Source organism: Anthonomus grandis, chromosome 3 (assembly GCF_022605725.1).
Source record: "Anthonomus grandis grandis chromosome 3, icAntGran1.3, whole genome shotgun sequence".
NCBI lineage: Eukaryota > Metazoa > Arthropoda > Insecta > Coleoptera > Curculionidae > Anthonomus > Anthonomus grandis.
In genome coordinates this window covers 3,363,952-3,385,699 of record NC_065548.1, presented here as the reverse complement: position 1 = coordinate 3,385,699, position 21,748 = coordinate 3,363,952, and the positions used below count along the sequence as shown (strand labels likewise).

The window sequence follows — 21,748 nt, the reverse complement described above, 5'->3', positions numbered from 1 at the left end:
AAAACTACAGAATTTTGAATTTTGTTTTTTAATTTTCACAAAATACCTATAACTCAAAAACCAATAAAAATAAAATTCTGAAAACCTTTATTGGATACCTATTTCAATCATTGGATACAATAATCACTTACCTTTCTTAGGTGCTTTCTTCGTAGGCCCAATCTTGTGGTTCACGTCGAGCAGCCGATCTTCCAGTTCCTTTTTCTTTTCGGCGATTTGTTCTTCTTTTGATTTCCCCGGTAACTTTTTATCTGTGAACAAACGCGAAACCCACACGTTAATCGACAACAATAATCCCTATTATAATTAATTCCTACGAAAATCCAACACCATGTTATGCAAAATGAAATTTTAAAAAAAATGAGCAAAACTTAACAAAACGCTTCAAAGGTAAATCGTCTCGTTGTTAAAAGCTTAAAGGAACATACCGATGAAAGAAGCGAACGAAATACTATTGTTTCTTTTAATTACATGAAAGTTATGTCAAAGCTCTACCATGCTTAGAAATCTATTAGTTCCAATTACATACGTCTGTTATCGTCACGGTATTGACTGAATTCAAAAGTTAATTCCGTGACCGAATTATACACAATTATACACAAAAGGGTTGGGATCGTAATAACAAAGACAAAAAATAAAATAAAGAGGAGACTTGTGCTTCTATGGTGGTAAGAGACGTTGGAGTAATAAACAGACGCAAGGCAATGGAACTTACAATAAGGCTTACGTGGCTTTTTTCTGAGACAGGACGCTACGTAACTCTCCAGTTCCCTGAGCGTAGACGGTTTTAACGTTTCGAAATCGATTTCGATCTCGTCGGGGTTGGAATCTCTTAGGGACGGCTCCCTAGATTGGATTATATGCACCACCCGGCCAAGTTTATCACCTAAAAATTACATTTACATGTTCAAATTGTTCCAAATAATCCAAGAGACAGTTTTTGGTAGGTCGAAAATGTGATCCGGTTAACGGTAATGGATGCTGGAAATTCTTGTGTTCTTATACTATTAGATAAGATAAATCTTATAAAAATAAAGTTATCCAATAAAGTTATTTATCTGAAAGAGTTCAATATGTGCAAACAGATAAAGGCTGCTCGGACAAAGGCACTCTCTACTGTGGCGCCCCCAAGGTTTACAAAAACTAAGGTACTAATTTTTGGGAAGCATAAAACCGATATAAAAAACCAACTTAAACTAAAATTAAATAATTCACAATTATGCTGTGTTCAAAGAGCACGAAACCTGGAAGTTATACAGGGTGTCAATTTGAAAACTTCCCACACCTATTATCTCGAAACGGGTTAGGTTTTTATAAAATCGCTAGGACACGTCGATTTTATTATCGAGGGGGAACAATTTTTATGCAGAAATCACTTCGCCTCTTTCAACCCCCTACCCCCCAGAACCTCCCTCTCAAAAATCTTAAATGGCAATAGGGGTTGAGTGATACCTCATTTGAAAGAACTTTTTATTCTCTACATTTTGGCACCTTATTTTTTAAATTTGAGTGCTGCGTTGCCAAGTTAGGGTTATTTAAACATTGTTAAATTACTTATTATTAAACATTATTCCTGTAAGTGTTTTAAATACGTTGAAGCTATGATTTCTATTGGAACGTGTTTGACCATAAAGCGAACCGGTGCATTTCTCACTGAAAGTGTTTATCAATCCGACAAATTCTTTTGGTCATGAAAGATAAACATTTAATTTTTTTTCTTTTTTGTTTATTTTCGTTTGCAATGGAATTCGTCTCAATACAGTTCGATGATATGATCCGAAATTTAAAATAGTATTTAGTGAACTTTCCTACCAGTCAATGTCACTAGGTATTTAAATCAGTTAAAATTTATTTCGATAATTTGTGTGTTATTGTTAGTTACTATGGTATACACGCTTAGGCAAAGAATTGAAATGATTTTTATTTATGGCGAGCAAGGAAGATGCGCAAGAAGAACGGCAGAAGTTTTTAATAATAGAAATCCTAATTGTAATGTAAGTCACAGATACATTTTGGACGTAGTAGCTAAATTTAATGAAACGGGTTCAGTTGGAAACAAAAAAAGGGCAAGTCGGCGTGTTTTAAACGAAGATGCTCAAGTAGAGATTTTGGGAACATTCGTTGCAGAACCCACCAATTCTCTCCGTACAGTAGCACGTCTAACTGGAATGTCACATGAAACTGTACGACGAGCATTACAGTTACATAAATATCATCCGTACAAGATGCAAATTTTACAGGAACTTCATGAGGACGATTTTGATAGGAGAATAGAGTTTTGCGAAATTATGTCCAACTTAATAAACACTCGTGCAATTGTGGTAAGCAACATTTGCTTCAGTGATGAATGTACCTTTTTCCTAAACGGCCATGTCAATAGACAGAATTGTCGATACTGGAGTGAGGACAATCCCCACATTTTCAGAGAGGGTGCTACACAGCGGCCACAAAAAATTAATGTTTGGGCCGGTATTCTTGGAAATTCTGTTATAGGACCGTTGTTTATTGAACAAAACTTAACTGGAGAGCTCTACTTACACCTACTTGAAGATGTAATTGATCCTTTGATAACAACTGAACTGGAAAATCAAGTTGGTAACATTTTGCAAGAAAACGAACTACACTTTCAGCAAGATGGAGCTACGCCGCATTATTTTCGGCCAGTGCGGGAGTGGTTGAATAACAGATTCCCTAACCAATGGATTGGTAGAAGGGGACCGATAGAATGGCCTGCTAGGTCACCAGACATAACGCCGTTAGATTTTTTTTTATGGGGGCACATAAAATCGGTTGTTTACAAAACTCAGCCTGATGATATCGAAGATTTAAAAAGAAGAATTACAGAGGCAAGTAGGGCTATTCCAGAAGAGGTATTTCAGAATGTTCGGGAAGAATTTGAGAATAGACTTTATTTTTGTTTGGAGAACAATGGAGAACACTTTGAACACCTCTTAAAGTAGATGTGTTAATAAAATAAATTTTAGGCGTGCTTTTGTAAAGACCATAATTGTAACGGCTATGCAAATGTTTAGTAAAAATAATATTAACCTAAATAACATGTTTCAATGTAATATTAACCTAAATAACATGTTTCAATGCAAATCATAGCTTTAACGTAATTAAAACACTTACAGGAATAATGTTTAATAATAAGTAATTTAACAATGTTTAAATAACCCTAACTTGGCAACGCAGCACTCAAATTTAAAAAATAAGGTGCCAAAATGTAGAGAATAAAAAGTTCTTTCAAATGAGGTATCACTCAACCCCTATTGCCATTTAAGATTTTTGAGAGGGAGGTTCTGGGGGGTAGGGGGTTGAAAGAGGCGAAGTGATTTCTGCATAAAAATTGTTCCCCCTCGATAATAAAATCGACGTGTCCTAGCGATTTTATAAAAACCTAACCCGTTTCGAGATAATAGGGGTGGGAAGTTTTCAAATTGACACCCTGTATTAGATACTGAATTAAAATGTATCCTGTATTTGCATAGGCATGCATTAGATCAGAAACTAAAATTAACTTTAACAGACGCACTTGTATTGAGCCTCTTTAAATTATTGTGATACGGTTTATGGTCCCTGTTTGACCAAGCAGGATTAAGTTAGAGTGCAGCGAGTTCAGAGAGCCTGTTTGAGATTTGTATATGGTATCAGAAAATTCGACCCTGTTATTCACAAATTGAAACCTTCAAATTGGCTTGACATGAAAAACCGTCGTAAACTTCACGCAGCGATTTTATTTCATGTCATGCTTTAATTTTCAACAAAAGCCCTTCATATCTCTACCAAAAAATTCCGTCAAAAACCTTCTATTTATTATTATTGTTTTTTTTAATTTTATTTATTTACATTCTGTTGTTGACAAGCACCGAACGGTATGCTAAAAAATATATATTCGAAACTCAAACGTAGGTAACATCTATGGGAGAAGTTGTAAAAGTACCATGGTACCTGATGGTGTGTTACTACAATTTTTTTGGTAAAAGCAAGAGGAAAGCAGAAGGTTCATAGAGAAGATATTAGATGGCGCGGTTAACATAATAATTCGTACTTTGTGAAAGAGAAAAGCAACGGATAAGTACTATATAGAAGAAATTGTAAAGGGTAAGAACGATGTATTCAGAGACTATGAAGAGTTAAGACACAACGAGTTGAAAAAGTGAGTACCAGAATGATGTACTTGATCATTACACAGTAATGGTGGTTGTTTTGTGTAGCTTTATTTATTTCGAGTATTTCCAATAGATCAAGTTTATTGCTTTTCCGGCAAAAATGTAATAGCTTTAAGTCAGTAGCTGGATTAAAACTGTGGTTGATAGTATAAATATGTCTTGCAAAGTTCTTAACTCTTCATAGTCTCTTAATACATAGTTCTTACCGTTTACAATTTCTTTTACATAGTACTTATCCGTTGCTTTCCTCCTTCACAACGTACGAGTCATTATGTTAACGGCGCCGTCTAATATGTTTTCTATGAACCTTCTACTTTCCTCTTGCTTTTACCAAAAAAATTGTAGTAACACACCATCAGGTGTCACGGTACTTTTACAACTTCTCCCATAGATGTTACCTACGTTTGAGTTTCGAATATAATTTTTTTAGCATACTGTTAGGTGCTTGTCAACAACAGAATGTAAATAAATAAAAAAAAATAAAAAATAATAATAGAGGGTTTTTTTGATATGTAATCAAACCCTGGGGCGTATATCTAATACCAATTTTAAACCTTTCTAAGTGTACCTTAGATTAATTTTTTAAATGATAAGTTTTTTCTGTGGCTGTTTGTCTTTTGTTCGGAACTATTTCCTTTTCGTACCCCCTGATGATGGACACCACTATCCGAAACATGTCGGGAATTTTTAATAACTAAATGTTTAATAAATAAGTGGAAGGAGACTGTAGGATTTTCATTTTACCTTAACCTACGACCCCACTGCAAGTATGGACTATTTCTTCACTATTTCAATTATAGTTTTATAAAGATTGTTTTGATAATGTGTTAACGTCCCTATTTGTATGTTTTTTTTATAAAGAAAAATTATTCTTACATATTTTTTTCAGTGCATCTAGACCTGTAACTTCTTGATATTTAATGCAATCATAGCGTTTGTATCCCTAGTATTATATTTCATAAATTTCTGTTGGGTTACATAATATAGCCTCTACAGTACCATCAATAAATTCCCGCAATTTGGAATTGGGGCTCTTCGCTCGTGAACTGCATTCGAATATGATGTAAATTGAACGAAAAATGCCATATTTGTAAGATGGCAAAAAAATCCACCGTAAAATTGGTCATATTAAAAGCACCATACAACTCTACCTGTTACTACTACATTTTGACGAAACATTGAGTAAAAATAGATCTTCATAATCGCTATCTAAGAAGTCCCAAAAACTATTATTTTAAACGGTCAATTAGGATGTGTATTAGCGTTTGCGATAATATGTCTTGTTCTACCAAAAACTGTCTAATAAGTCTTCAGGTTATTATGAATACAACTTACCCGGTAGCTTATTGATGTCCAACGATAGCTGCCGCTTCTCGTCGTAAGACATCGGTTTAGCGATATCCTCGTCTTCGCTATCGAAGGCGGGAGCGACGGGGGCGGGTTGGGCCTTCTTACGGCCGGGCCCCGCGCCCCCCGGTCCCGTGCGACCGGTTTTCGCCCGTTTGGCCGGCGGACCGCCCGCTGCTGCTCCCGTCGGTGCTGGCGCCGCCGGTTTCGGACCACGAATACCTGAAAGAATTTCTCATTTTCACCCTTTTCATTTCTTAAGGAGGGTACAGGTTCAAAAGGCGTTTGTGTAAAATACACTGACCCGTCAAATTAACCGGACAACGAAAATTCGGTTAAAATTCAATACTTATTAACTTTTTCAGTTTTACATCGGTTTTGATAATTTCTTGCCGAATTTTAGGCTTTTCTATTCCACAAAGCTTTTCCATATTAAATTATAATAATCTACTACATAAAATAAAACTTATAAATGTAAGAGACTGAATAAAATTACAATACAGCTATAAATGTTCTCAAATCATCATCCACACTATAATAAGCTCATCTGAGTATTTTCCTAACTTTCCTTTTTAATTTAAGATAATTAGAAATCCTTCTAATGGAAGATGGTTAAATAGTTTCTTACTAAAGTAAATAATAGAATGATAGCTCATGGAGGATCTAGGTATAGGAAGGTTTATTTTAAATGTAGAGTGAGTAACAATAGTATTCTGAGAAGTAATTGCTGTCGAATATTTTTTATGCATTAAGCAATCAGATTCGAGTCTAAATATTGATGGTAAGGTGGCTGTTAAATTTTTTTCAGAAATAAAATATGCTTTACAAGATTCTCTATATCGAATATTGCAGAGGTATCTTAGGGCGCGCTTTTACAAAATAAAGATAGATCAAAACAAGTAACCTGATCCCCAAAAGCAGATACCATACCTCAAGTGGGAATCAATTAAGGCAAAATAAGCACTTTTTGATGTTTGTTTATTAAGTTGACTGGCAATGGTTCTAATTGCAAAGCAACCAGAAGCAACTTTTAGCGATAATTGCTCTATATGTCTATCGAACTTTAATTTGTCATCTATTACACCGCCCAACAGCATGTATGTTGCATGGAATATTTTTATGATTCTAGGCTTATTTTTAATGCTGATATTAAATAATGTCATCAGTTTATATGTGTCAGCTCTAGTTTTTGAGTTAAAAGGAGGGAGTATTTTTGGGAATTAAAAATACACTCAACGTACAAACATTTTTAATTACAAGAACTATACACTCAGGAATTTTCTTTTATATGATTTTCTACTAGTTTTGAATGAACTGCTACTCTGAATACTCCAGCAAAAATCGGCCAACATATGTGCATCCCAGCGACCCTGAAATCGTTCCTCCATGGTTCGAAGATCTTGGTGGAATCGTTCACCCTGTTCTTCACTCATGTCACCGAGATTTTCAGGAAAATGGTGTAAATGGCTGCGTAGGAAGTGCACTTTGATGCTCATGTTACATCCAAGTCGCTGGAAGTGTGACAACATCTCTTCGACGTGCGCAATGTAATCATCACCCTTCCTATTACCTAAGAAATTTTGGATAACCCAAACAAAGGAATCCCATGCATTCTTCTCAATTTCTGACATTGAGCTGGTGAAATTAGGATCGTTTACCAACTTGCGAATTTGTGGACCATCAAATATACCTGCCTTGAGTTTTTCTGAACTTAGACTTGGAAATTTCCTTGAAATATATTTGAAACATTCACCATCTTTATTTAATGCCTTAACATATTGCTTCATTAAACCTAGTTTAATGTGCAGGGGTGGCAATATGATACGATCTCGTGGCACTAGAGGTTCATTTATAACATTAAGACTACCTGGAAGTAGTGCTTCCCTAGAGGGCCATTCTTTTCTTGACCAATGTTCTGATTTTGCTCTACTATCCCATAAACACATAAAACAAGGATATTTAGTGTAGCCTCCTTGTTGTCCTAAAAGGAAGTTCACCATCTTAAGATCAACGCAAATCACCCATTTATGATCGTTATATTTGATTTTGTTCATGACCAGTGCTATTGTGGGGTATTCTTCCTTAACTTTAGTTGAATGTGCTATTGGTATGGAGCCTAGTTTATTTCCGTTGTGCAATAGTACACACTTCAAACTCCGTTTTGACGAGTCAATAAATAAACGCCAATCGATTGGTTCATATTTCTGCAAGCCCATGGCAGTCATTAAACCAGAAATATTAGTACAAAATACAAAATTATCCTCCTCAGCGAAAAAGGGAAGTAAGTCTTTTTCTCGAGTGCGGTAATAAGAAACTTTAGTTTCTTTAGTTAAAAGATAGGCCAATAATTCAGACGAAGTTTTGGATAGTCCAAGGTCTCTAATTAAATCATCAAGTGCACTTTGATCGAGTGGTTTTGGTTCAAAGAGATTTTCTGGAACAAACTCGTCATCGCTCATGCTACTCAGTTCATTCAATTCATCAGAACTTTCTGTAGATGTAGATGGTAATGGTAAAGATGTATCTTTTGAGCTCCTTACAGGCCTCACAGCTGATGTTGATGTGGGGTAAATCCATTTGGAGCGGTTCGTCTTGTTGATTCCTTTTATATTAACAACGCAAAAATAGCAGTCATCGTGATGATTTAAAGGTTCACGCCAAATCATTGGGGATTGGAATTTAAAAGAGAGTCTCTTCTTAGTGGCCCATAAACGTAATTCTTCAACACAAATTTTGCACACAATATTGGGCACCCAGCACTTGTTATCTGTTTCCAAAGGAAAACCAAAACACTCTAAATACGCTCGTTTCACAAAGTCTGACATATTCAATCGAAATTTTTGAAAAACATATTCACCACAAATATAACAAAAACAATTCGGATCGTTAATGCAGACCCTTCTTAGCGAAGTCATGATGAAAATTACAATAATTTATCTAAAACGCGACTATAATAGATAAAAAACCAAAAATAAAGATAAATGAGAAGAACGTAGCTATATCTAAACAACTCGAGCTGTTAGAGTAAAACTGATGACAGATTCGAAATCAGATGCCTCGAATTAGTAAACAACAATAAAAATATTTCAGTCAACATAAAATAACCTTCGATTTGTTGTGCAGTGATTATTAGACCCTGAAACTTGTTATTATTTGTGTTTAAAAGCACATTCTCTAGTCTACACTTAAAATTTAAAACATTTGTCTTGGTTACATTAAAGGACAAATAATTACAGTCACACCAAGTCTTGATCCTGCATAAATCCTCATGAGTAGAAATTGTGCATCTGTATCATGCCATAGTAAGGTGGTATCATCATCAAAAGAGGTACACTGCCCACGTCTTAATATTGAGGGTAAGTCAATAAAGATCATCATTTTTTCATATCGAACTTACAAAAATTTCCAACAGATTTTTTATTATACAGGGGTTAATAAAAAATCAACTTTTAAACACATTTACAACCGAATAATGATTATTTTTGATGCATTTTCAAGCACCATCTTCTCTTAACAACTTGTTCTTTGATTCATTTCGATATCTGTATTCTTAAAGAAAAAGCACTGGCTTAAAGGTAGCGAGGCAAAACCGGGTAGTTCCCTTATTTTCATATCCGGTGGCGCCCTCACCAGTCGGTGAAACAATTGTATAGCGCCAATATTGAAGCTTTCGCGAGTTTTTTTAGAAAACGTGTTTCTTAAGGTACGTGACTTTATTTTTATATATTTTCATCGTTTCTACAGTTCACTAATAACCAGGTTAACAAAAGATTTAGCATGAAACGCTTGTATCTGTAGCCAATTTATTTTTATAAAGTAATTGAATTGTAAGTTATGTTTTTAATCTATTGACAGATTTGTCTTAGAGCTACAGTTGCGGCAAAACTGGCTAGGGATGGTATTTTTCATATATTTTTTCCATTTTAATATTTTTTTTGAAATAAAACCTTGCACAACCTTTTGTTGGAAAATGACATGCTAAGAGCAACTGAGGCTGTCCAAAGTGAAACTATGGGGTACAAAAAAATCCGCAGATATTTTTAAAGTTACTCAAAATGCTTTAGAAGACCGTATAAAGGAGTTCAGAGGAAACACATTGCTTGGAGAAAGCTGCTAGCAAAGGTCTACTATGTATTTTTGTCTTAGCAAAAGAAGTTTTAAGTCAAGAACGTAATAAAATACACGAGCTTGAATAACATTTTCATTCATTCTTTCTCGTTCATGTATTCGACCGTCGATTTAATATTGCCTTGTTATTTGTGCTATGTGAGGTCGAGCATTATCATGCACCAAGATAAAATGTTCTCTGACCTGTTTGTAGCAGATACACGAGATGTTAAATTCTGATTCGCTGACTTTTTTCGTACGGTATCAGGTGAAACCAAGGTACCGTGAACATCTGTCAGCCTTCTTACCTTAACGGGAGCAGAGGCTGTTCATTCTCAAAGAATTTAAAGACGAAGAAATCGATCCTCAACTGCGTTTGTGGTAGTGATGCGAAGAGTCCGGATTAATCGTCCGTTCAATCCGAATATCAAATTATTCCGAATCAATCCGGATATCTAAATCGTCCGGACACACGCCACCCGTCGTCCGTTAGCCCGACGATGAAATAATTGTATGAGCTTGCACGAGGCCCACGAAGTTCCACGTTTCACCGGCTAAGAGAATCCGAATTAAATCGTCCGGATAAATAACCCGGCAATCGGCAACAAAGTATTTTCGTATTGATATTTTGCATCGTTTAAAATACACTTCATTTATTACATACATAATTGGCTATTTTAGTTTTAACATCATGTAGAAATCCGTAAAAACGAAATGTCTAATGGGTTGCATAATGCATACCTTATATTCGAAAAACAGCTATAAAAAACGTTTATCCGGACGGTCGAACATCGAGCCAGAAACATGACATAATTTGCCAAACGGGCGAGACATCGAGAGGATGAATTAATCCGGATGAAAAAACCGAATTTTCAATTCATCCGAATCAATACTGTCCGGATATTGAATTAATCCGGATTTTTACAACACTAGTTTGTGGCCCTTCGTCTTCCCTGTTCAGGTCTACTTGAACAAGAACCAGTTTGGGCCCATCATTTTTAAACCTAGGGCTTACGCAACAGCTCCGAAACGCACATTCAAAAATAACTTAAAAAACGCTTAAAAAAACTAAAAATGTACAGCAAAATTAAATCTGTAATTCGTTGACAATAATATTTGTGACATGCCACGGTGTCTGCATATTTCCATTGTCAGAACAGCCAAGTTTGCAATATTTTTAAAAGGAAATTTTTGCTACTAAAGCATTATTGTATTGTTTCCTTCAAGCTTGCAGTGCTTTTCGTTTCAAAAAACAATTTGTTAAGATGGGGCCTGAAAATGCAGCAAACAGAATCATTATTAGGTTGTAAATTTTCTCCACCGGGTGTTTAAAAGTTTAGAGTAAAATTCCACTTGCAATTAACAAATCAATAGAGAATCTTGGAAGTTTCGATATGAAAAAATTATGACGAAAAAACGGCCTAAAACTCGGCAAAAAATTTTATATCAAAATCGATGCAATACTGAAAATGTGATTAGCGATTGACTTTGAACCAAATTTTCGTTGTCCGGTTAATGTTGCGCGGAAGTGTATAATAGTAATAACTGTAAGAAGCCAGAGTTGTCGTCACTATGAAAACCGTTTTCAGGACAGTTTCCTGATTCCTGTTATTAAGTCGGGAAATATATAAAAGTGACAGAAGTGTCTGCAAACAGCATTCTAAAGCTGTTTGATTCACTTATGTATAATTTTTGTGACTTTTCCAAGGCTTTCGATATAATAAACATCGTTTTGTTTTTGTCAAACTTGAGACAGTACTCTGATATGGCTCTTCAGAAAATCAATTCTTAAAGAGTAAAAATTGCAAACTTGTGTGTGTGATTTATGGATAGAAATATAGTATTCAGTGTGTATCAGCTAAATGGAATAAACTCCATAATAAATAAATAGGGACGTTTTTAAAAAAAAAAAAAAAACGCTCATAGATACATCGATTGGTACTTTTACTTACCTATTTTTTTAACAAAAAAAAAATGTAACAGTGGTCATATTTCATGCACAGGGTATCCAAATTTGGACACTTTTGAAGGTTATCTCGGATGCTATAGGAGCTCGAGCCTTGCGGTTTTCGCATAATTGTGTTACAGTCATAGTTTTTCAATCCACCGAGTGATTTTGAAAGTTTTGGATTTTGGGACGCCCCCTGTATTTCCGTTATTATTTAATACAATAAAAAGGAAAACATGATTTTGATAGTGGTTTTTCTGTAGAACACGATTACTTTATCTGTTTTATTATAATGATTTAAGATTCCAAAGAATCCAAAAATTATACAGGGCGTCGCATTTAAAATAAGAAAGTTGATATTGTCCACTGCTACATAATGAGGCACCCTGTACAATTTTTTTGTGCTAAAAAAATAGACAAATAAAAATACCTATCGACGTGTCTGACGGGTTTTTTCGAGAATATCCCCATTTATTTATTATGCAATTTATTCTATTTGTCTAATACACACTGTAAAATAATAATTTGGTTACTGTAAGTGCAATATTATAAGTGATGCGCCTATTCGCATATAATTGAATATCGATACGCTTAGAACATTTAAAAGCTTTCAATGTTCTATGTGAACTAAAACGAGATCTGCTCTGAATGTATGCGATATTTTTTAAATAGGCTTCAATTGCGTAACGATTTTTTAATTAATCTTTAATAAATGTTTTATTTTCCAAGAGATTTGAGGGATTAATATTTTCCATTCACCTCCGTACATCTAAAAATCAATAAGTTTTACATAATAACTACTGAAACCAGTACACTAGTGTATAAATCAACCAAAATTTACGAAAGTAAGGTCAAACAGAAGAAGCGGTGCGTGCGACTGGATTAAAAATAAAAGCGGTGCTAGAATTACATGTTTTGATTCACTTAAAGCTTGAAATACGTTTACACTAAGCGTCAAAGGCCTACAATTGAAAGATTTTGGGGCGTTAATCTAGTCACATGCACTAGAAACGTGGTCGTTGGTATCGAGACAACGTCACTGCTAAATTATTTCAATATAATTAAGAGAAATCGATAAAAATCTACAAGACTCCATGCATCAATACCATAATTATCGTTTCCGCATATTCAAGACTACTGTAATCCATGCCAATAACATAAAATTTAGTTTTCGCTTATCCAATGTTATTCTAAGATAGCCATCAACTCGGTTTATTCAATCACCTAGTGGCCACCATGGAAAAACATTAAATGCGACAACAACGTAAAAATAAAAATCTAATTTAATAATAATAATAATAATAATAATAATAATAAAAACCTCAACCAACAACCCAGTTTCGGCTCTCCTTCTACCCGACCTTACCTTTAGTTTTGGGCGTCTTGGCGGTGGCGGCCTGCGCGCCGCCCCCTCGTTCCGCCCCGCCGCCCGTTTTAGTTTCGGACACGCCGTCCTCTGCGCCGACGCTATCCGGGGCGGTCGGCAATTGTTTGCCGCCCCCGCCGATGCCGCCCGGTCCCTGATTCGTCGACGTCTTCCCGCCTAATTATTGCTTCGTTTTCAGATTTCGACCGTTACATGATCATTATTTTGTGTTTAAATACGATATTTACAAAAGGAGGTAAATAAAACGCCGAATTAAAAAAAAAAAGGATTTAATGGATGTGTATACGCGAAATTCGTAATTTTTTACGGTAAAAGGCTTATGAGAAAGCATTATACAGTTGTGGCCAAAAAAATAAGAGTGCATATCAAATTCCACATCAAACTGAATTAGCTTTACTATATGTTGGAATTTCCAAATAAAATACTACGCATTTTCTTCTGGCATTTAATCTGTGATTCAACAAGATCGTTGCATCGCGTTGGTAAATAGGGGTCAATATGCGTCTAATTTTGCAATTGAGAAGTCAAGAAAATAAATCCTATGCATTTATTGCAAATGTGCTTAAAAGATCACCTTGTGTAGTCTCCAGAGTTTAAAAAACACAAAAAAAAAACAGAAAATGTGCCTGAAAATCGAGGCCGTCCAAGAAAAACCACACGGAAGACTGATAAGCTTATTGTACGCGAAATCAGTAAACAACCTTTTGCCACATCTACCTCTATAACGCGAAACTTAAGCCTAAGTATTTTACACTAGGACGATAAGAAGACGACGTTTGCAAGATCAAAAATTATATGGTCAAGTGGCCAGAAAAGTCCCATTTCTAAGCAAAAAGACTATAAAACAAAGACTGCCATTTATTAAGAATATTTTTTAATGAAAATTTTCAAAGAAATTGGTGCAACAGTCTTTTTAGTGATGAGATGAAGATCAACTTATTCGCATCAGATGAAATAATATTCGTTAGGAGTTTCGTAAGGAGGAAGAAAGAACAATATAATCCTAGGAACCAATAGGCACAGTTAAGCACAGATGTGGAAATATCAAACTGCGGGGCTGTTTTTCCTACAATGCAGTAGGTCCCATATTTTGGATTAAAGAGACCATGACAAAAGAAAGTTATTTGGATATCTTGGATAGAGTCATGCTACCATATGCCGAAGAAAATATGTCTAAAAGGTGGATGTATCAACAAGATAAGGACCTTAAACGTACGCCATGGATTGTTAAACAATGGTTTTCACAAAATAGGGTTTCGGTTCTGGAATGGGCATCACAATCGCCTGACCTTAACCCTATTGAAAACCTTTGGAAGGAGCTGAAAAACCAAGTACAAGGCAATATCAGCTGAACAAAAACCTGACAGCATTCATGCCTGTATTCCAGACTTCCCAGACTCCTGAAACATTTTCTCTATAAGGCAAAAAGAATGTCCCCATTCTAGAATATACTTTCAAGAGTACACACTAAACTCAGAATAAGACCGAGCTTTTTTACTTAGCTCCTAGACATGTCGGCCCCAAATCAAGGTGAACACCCAGGAAACAGACACACTGTTGGAAATTCGCATATTTGATGGCAGATTCTGAAGAAACGAAAATCATCCTGACATTCAGCTCTAACGAATTTGTGCGATTAGATTGAGTGGAGTGTTTTTGAGAAATTCCCCGGTTAATGAAACTTTTTCTTAAATATCCGGTTTAAAAACCCACTTTAAGTGTGAAAAACACTTAACTGTAAGGGCAATTTTAAGCAAATTATAGGCCCAAAAGTGTTAAAAATAATACTGACTTTAAGGAGTTTCCTTACTTATTAATAAACCCAAGAACTAAGTTTCTCTAACTATTTAAAAAATACTTTGTAACATACAACTAAAAAAATAAGAATGAACAAAAACCTTACCAGTACTATTTGGAACTGAATTCAAAGGTTGCATCGATCCCTTTTTAGGCTTCTCGATCTTCTGCTTCTTCTTTTCTTTTTTCCGTTTGGTGCTCTCCTCCACTAATTTTCTCATCCTTTCTTGCATGGCCGACAACTGAAACACCCGATTAGTTTCAAGTAAACCTTTGGAGCGTTTCTCGTACACTTTTTTTACTAAACTTAAAACTATAGCTCACCTCCTTTTCGAGTTGCTTTAATTGCTTATTCCGTCGCTCTTCTTCCGAATCCTCCGTATCACTGGAGCTTTCAGATTCTAATCCGGACGAGCTGGATTCCTGCGAAACAGTACCGCTTATCCTGTTCAGTGGTTCGTCAGGGATTTTTGCGAATCTAAACCAAAAAATATTTATGAAAACATTTCAATTAGTCGTGGAAAACTGGTCAGGTGCTATAGAACAGTTGTGAAAACGTTTCAAATTATGATGTTTTATATTCAGGTGTTAAGTTACTAAATTAAAAAAGTAAGTAGAGCAAGATAATTGGACAAGTGGGCCACGATGAAACACAAAAGAACTAGTATCATTGGCTTCAAAATAATGCATATTAATGTGCAAATAATTGGCGAGAAATCTGTTGAAATCAAATTCTGGAATGCTTAATAGAGAACACCACCGTTATTGATCAAGGGAAAATCGTTTGTTAGTACATCCAAAAAGTCCAACATGTTAGTACATCCAACGAGTCCCTTTCAGTTTCAACGTTTGGTGCGATATAATTGGTTCAAAAATTGTTGGCCTGTACTTCACCCTAACTGGTGAAAGATATGTGGAATTTATTATGGAAATCTTGAATAATTTTTTACACGAATTGGATCTTATACGTAGACATCATCTGCATTTTCAGGTACTTATCATTTTTTAAGTACTACTTTTAATGATCACTGGATAGGAACATATGGCCCCATCCAGTGGCCTCCCAGATCGCCAGATCTAACTCCACTTGATCTTTTCTTGTGGGCTTAATTAAAGGACCACATTACAAGCGAAGGTAGGATACCGTCGACGCTTTAAAGACTGCAGTCAGGAAAAAGATAACCTAAATAGATGGTAGGGCCATACTTAAAAGACAGTTCGAGCAGTTGAAAAACGTGCCCAAAATTATTTTATTTTTATTTTGTAACATTATAAGTTGATGTTAAAAATAATAAAGTTTTTCGATAGAATTTAATTGTTTGCCTTCTGGTGTCATACCTTCATTAATTTGTAACCTAGGAGAAGTCATTATGAACTTTTTTGTTTAAAATTTTAGGTTTTTTACCAGCATTAAAAATGCTACTAGTTTGCTAATTTAAACAGTCCTGCCCCTCCTCATGATGCTTTGATATGTGGACATTTTACGTGATTTAATACATTTATTTAGTTACAAAAACAACAATAAAAGAACCAAAATGTAGAAACATTTGTCTGGTCAACTTTTTAATTAGAACATCAAAGAAGTATGAGATACAGTAGTGGTTTGCAATTTAAAAAAAAGTGGTTTTATATATGCAATTAGATATCAAGCAATATGGTATTGGAAAGGAGGTAAAATTTACCCTTACACAGAAAGGTTTTGCTGACTTTTATAAACAGGTTTGTGAAAAAGACTAGAGTAGTCTCTCAGACACTCAGAGATAAATCTTAATGGACTTAAGAAGCCCTGGTTCACTATCACACATCTATGGGTAAAAAATTACACTTTCTGTCTGAACTCTGTCAGAATTTCTCCTCCGGTTACCTTATTAATATGAGGAAGGCATAAAGGAAAAAGTATAAAAATAAAATGAGAAAGTATAAATTAGCATATAACAAAAATATTATTGGCAAAAGCTCAAACCTGCTTGTTGGGTCTTCTTATAAATGAAAAAAAAAATACATGTTGCAATAAAACATCACTCCAAAGTGATGTTTGATTTAGAAAACTAAAACAAGGTTTTTTCAGCAACTTCTATAAAAACACAAAATTAAATCATCTACTCACAAGATTTTAAAAAAATAAACCTCCTTTTTCATTCAATTTACTAAGATATAATGAGGTTAGGGGCTGTGTAACCGACTGACGTTAATGCTTAAGAAAAGGAATTTTTTTTTGAGCCTTAAAATTGCTTAAGTAATTCCGTTGCCAAAAAATTCTAATGTTAATGACCCAAGCAATACCATTAATGAAGAAAGTTGATTTTGAAATTGCGGATTGTGGCACACTTTGAAACACACAAACTGTTTATGTCAGACAAAAAATCCACAACCGATGCCCTTATTTATTTAGTTGAAAAGATTATAAATGGCACTAAATGTAGAGGCCTTGTGGGTGCAGTTTTCTGCGACCTAACAAAAGCATTTGACTGTTTATCCCATGGTCTCCTTATCTCAAAGCTTCAGCAATATAATTTTGATCCTGTTAGTATCAAGCTTCTTATATCTTATTTGAGTAACTGGCATGAATAGTGTTACATTCATGCCGGTTGCTATTTATATCAATGATCTTAGTTAGGGCGGAGGCAGAACTTAGTACAATTTGCTGATGATGCTACAATCTTGATGAAAAATCCGAATGGTAAAGAAGTAGAAACAAGTATAGCAAGGGGCAAGTGAGCGGATTAAAAAACTATTTTTTGGACGTGACTAAGCCAATTACAAACGAGAGACATCATTTCATAACGATCGTCCATGAATTGTGGATCTGAGTAACATTTATACCGATTTGAGGATCAAAAGTACTTTTTTTGACGGGATCTACCGCATCTCACCTTATAGAAAGAATCTGCATATTTTGGATTTTTTTTTTTTTTTTTGGTTTGACTAGACCAATTACAGACGGAAGACATAATTTCATAACGATTGTCCATGAATTGTGGATCTATGAGTGACATTTATATCAATTTATGGGTCAAAAGTGCCTTTTTCGAATTTCTACTGCATCTCACCTTACAGAAACATTCTGAATCTATTGAAAAAATAATTTTTTGGACGTGATTAGGCCACTTACAGATAAGAGACATCATTTCATAACGATCGTCCATGAATTGTGGATCTCCGAGTGACATTTATATCAATTTATGGGTCAAAAGTGCCTTTTTCGAATTTCTACTGCATCTCACCTTACAGAAACATTCTGAATCTATTAAAAAAATAATTTTTTGGACGTGATTAGGCCACTTACAGATAAGAGACATCATTTCATAACGATCGTCCATGAATTCTGGATCTCTGAGTGACATTTATATCGATTTATGGGTCAAAAGTGCCTTTTTCGAATTTTTACTGCATCTCACCTTACAGAAACATTCTGAATCTAATGGAAAAATTGTTTTTTGGACGCGATTAGGCCACTTACAGATAAGAGACATCATTTCATAACGATCGTCCATGAATTGTGGATCTCCGAGTGACATTTATACCGATTTGGCGGTCAAAAGTGGGTTTTTTGACTTTCTACCACATCTCGCCTTCTAGAAACATTTTGGATCTTTTGGAAAAATTATTTTTTGGACGTGATTAGGCCAATTACAGACGCGAGATATCATTTCATAGCGATCGTTTATGAATTCTGGATCTCTGAGTGACATTTATACTGATTTAGGGCTCAAAAGTGCGTTTTTTGACTTTCTGCCATATCCCACATTATAGAAACATTCTAGATCTTTTGAAAAAATTAGTTTTTGAACGTGACTAGACCAATTACGGACGAGAGACATCATTTCATAACGATCTATGTGACATTTGTACCAATTTCGGGTCAAAAGTGCCGTGACAATTTTTAGAATTTCTACTGGATCTCACCTTACAGAAACAAACTGGATTTTTTGTAAAAATACATTTTTGGACATTACTAGACCAATTACAGACGTAAGACACCATTTGGCAAGTGAGCGGTCTGTCACAAATGAAATGTCACTGAATGATACTAAAACACAAAGAATGTTTAGCAATATAAAGAAATATGCCAGGCAAGAGACATTAGTTGTGACTCAATTTTGTTATGGGAAAGTCGCAATAATTTCTTGACTTTCTAAATTGAATAACCTAGACAATCACTCTTATTAGCACACCACTCTTTCTTTATGTCTCATTACAACTCAGGGGTCATTATGCAAACACAGAAAGAATATTCAAATTGCTAGCTCTATACATTTTAATATGTATTAAATATATAAAGAGTAAGTTGGAGAATTTATTTTCACACCTATTTTATCCCCAATGATGGGGATATCGGTGTCGACTATCTTGCCTCTTTTTTTTTCAATAAAATACCCAGAAATGTTCAAAGGCTTGAGTTTAAAAGATTTGTCCAGGTAATTAAATCTGCCTCATGCAAGAGTGCAATCTATAAAATGGAGGATTTTCTGAATGGATCTGTAGTTATCCATGCCTAGCATGTGGCATCATGAGGAGGCGCTCGATTTAATTTTTTATTTTTCGTTTTTATATGGTGGAATTAATGCTTATATTTGTACTGTATGTGGTTAGAGTATGTACGTCTACAATGTAAAATTAGTGAACTAAAATTAATGAATGAGGTGAATAGCAATACTGCGATATAGATTTGTGACATACTTTGATCGATACTCGAAATTAAAGTTTTATACAATTAAATTCTTTAAATTTAATTGACTTGTGTAAACAAATGTGCGTAATATATGACTAAAAGTACATAATTAGAACTGGTAGATGCTTCTAAAAGACCACGTCTAATTTCGCTAAACACTAACGACCGTAAAACTCACTTGACTTCAAAGACATCCTGTAACTTCCGCGCCATGGCGACCACGTCATGATCGGAGGGGTTGTACTTATAGCAATTCGTAAAAATGAGTCTGACGTCCTGGGCGAACTCCTGGGCGGAACGGTACTCGCGCGAGTCCATTTTCCGCTTGACGGTGCCGAGATCCATCGGTTTCTTGATGATGTCGTGATAGTCGTGGAGGCCGAGCAGTTCCGCGTCCACCGGCTTGTAAAACGGCCACGCGTAACTCTGTAAAAGAGCCCGCAACGGTGAAAAACCGATATTTTACTACAGGGAACCCCAACAACGACTAATTGTATAAGAATTTCTATAAAATTAAAAAAAAAATTGTATTGAATTGGTATGTTAGTATATAGGATCTCGGAGACTGTTCGAGCAAGTTTTAGGCAATTTTGTCTAAACTAGTTTAAGGTGATCATATCAGACTGTCCCGAGACAATACTTTATTTATTGTCGATTAATTTCTGGTCATATAGAATGGGAAAGTGTATTGGAGAGTTATGTGTAGACAGTTTGCAATCAGCAACCGCAGCTAATTGTCTGTGCATAGTTTGCAATTATGCTAACATGTCACAAATAAATTATATTCCTAAGTCATATGGGCACTTTTTAGATCTTGTTTTTACAACAATTGTGTGGGTAGAAGTCTCAATTGACAAATCAATCGACGACGAACGAGTATAAACGAGTCATTATGATAAGTACAAATACACTGGAAAAAAAATTTGGTAAAGTCCAGTGCAACGATATATTCAATGACTTCAATGACTTCAATATTTTCCGTCAGGATCGAAGTTACACAAATACAGGGAGGCAAAGGGGTGGTGGCACTTTGATTGCTGTTCGTAAATGTTTTAAAGCCAGGTTATTACAGACCAGTGATTCAACCCTGGAACACATCTTTGTGCTTGTATCATGCAGTGACAAGAATATCATTTTTGGTGCTGTCTACATCCCTGCTGCTTCTCCTTTATCAATTTATGAGGAATTTGCCTCTACATCCATGAATTGTGAGTGTTCATACTAGTTGTGATATTCTATTTTGTGGTGATTTTAATCTGCCACATGCGGTATGGAGGAACTCTGTGAACGGACTGCATGTTGAGACGGCTGAGTCTATAACATCTGCAAATGTGCTATGTAATTGTTGTAACTATCTTAATCTTACAGCAGGTGAATGGCTTGCCAAATTTGTTTGGTACATTTCTTGATCTGTTTTTCTCAAGTTTGTCAAATGTTAGTCACATATGCTACTGAAAATTTATCACCGGCATTAAACCACCATCCTGCTTATGAAATAAGTATTCCTATTAATTGTGATTTTAGTCTTAAGTATGATGTTTATTATTATGATTTTGTAAACTGTGATTTTGTTGCCATTAATAATTACCTTGCTTGCATGAATTGGGATACTGCTTTTAATCAGAAGGATATTAATAAATGCATTGATATTTTTTACAAAGCTCTCTATTTTGCTATTGAGATGTTTGTTCCAATTAAACATTTTAAATCATCTAATTTTCCCACTTGGTTTAGTAGAAAATTACAGAATCTTGTTATTCAAAAAAAGATTGCTCACACAAAATTCAAAAATAGTAAGAATCCCATGGATTATGTTAATTTTTCAAATTTGAGGAATAAATGTAAAACTCTTCGTGATGAATGTTTTAGGTCATATATTGAAAGATTAAATATTGAAATTTCTCATGATCCTTCTTCATTTTGGAAACACATCAATAGATTAACGTAGGTCTGATTCATACCCCAATAGCATGCATATGGAAGCCGAGGTTGCTAGTAATGGTCAAGATATTGTAAACTTATTTGCTAGGTATTTTGAAACTACATACAGGCAACCTGTCCGCAAGGCTCCTGATTATAAATTTGATTACAGTCTGGTTTTAATCGCATCTCTTTTTCTTTATTGGACATATTTGATGAAATCTTACGCCTTCCGAACAAACATTCTTTTGGCCCTGATGGTATCCCATCTGTTTTTCTTAAAAACTGTGTGTGCACTCTGAGTAAGCCTCTGCATCACCTTTTCAATCTTTGCTTGACATCAGGCAAATTTCCTGATTATTGGAAGGTAAGCTTTTTAACGCCAATTCGTAAAAATG

The 21,748-nt window shown here is 35.0% G+C and overlaps 1 protein-coding gene across 13 annotated transcripts in view; it reads right to left on the bottom strand.

The window, feature by feature from the left end:
* The window catches only part of LOC126733889 (bromodomain-containing protein 3-like), a 90,579-nt gene that overhangs the window by 40,705 nt on the left and 28,126 nt on the right, over positions 1 to 21,748 (bottom strand). For 10 of the 13 annotated variants that reach the window (XM_050437330.1, XM_050437327.1, XM_050437326.1 and 7 more), the window contains 7 exons: positions 19,609 to 19,856; positions 15,083 to 15,236; positions 14,865 to 15,000; positions 12,941 to 13,117; positions 5,508 to 5,741; positions 716 to 886; positions 132 to 251 (listed from right to left, as the gene is read on the bottom strand). In XM_050437330.1, the coding sequence (XP_050293287.1) occupies positions 132 to 251; positions 716 to 886; positions 5,508 to 5,741; positions 12,941 to 13,117; positions 14,865 to 15,000; positions 15,083 to 15,236; positions 19,609 to 19,856 (1,240 nt within the window). The remainder of the gene's footprint in view (positions 1 to 131; positions 252 to 715; positions 887 to 5,507; positions 5,742 to 12,940; positions 13,118 to 14,864; positions 15,001 to 15,082; positions 15,237 to 19,608; positions 19,857 to 21,748) is intronic. The other 3 variants (XM_050437334.1, XM_050437336.1, XM_050437335.1) reach the window with 2 other exon arrangements.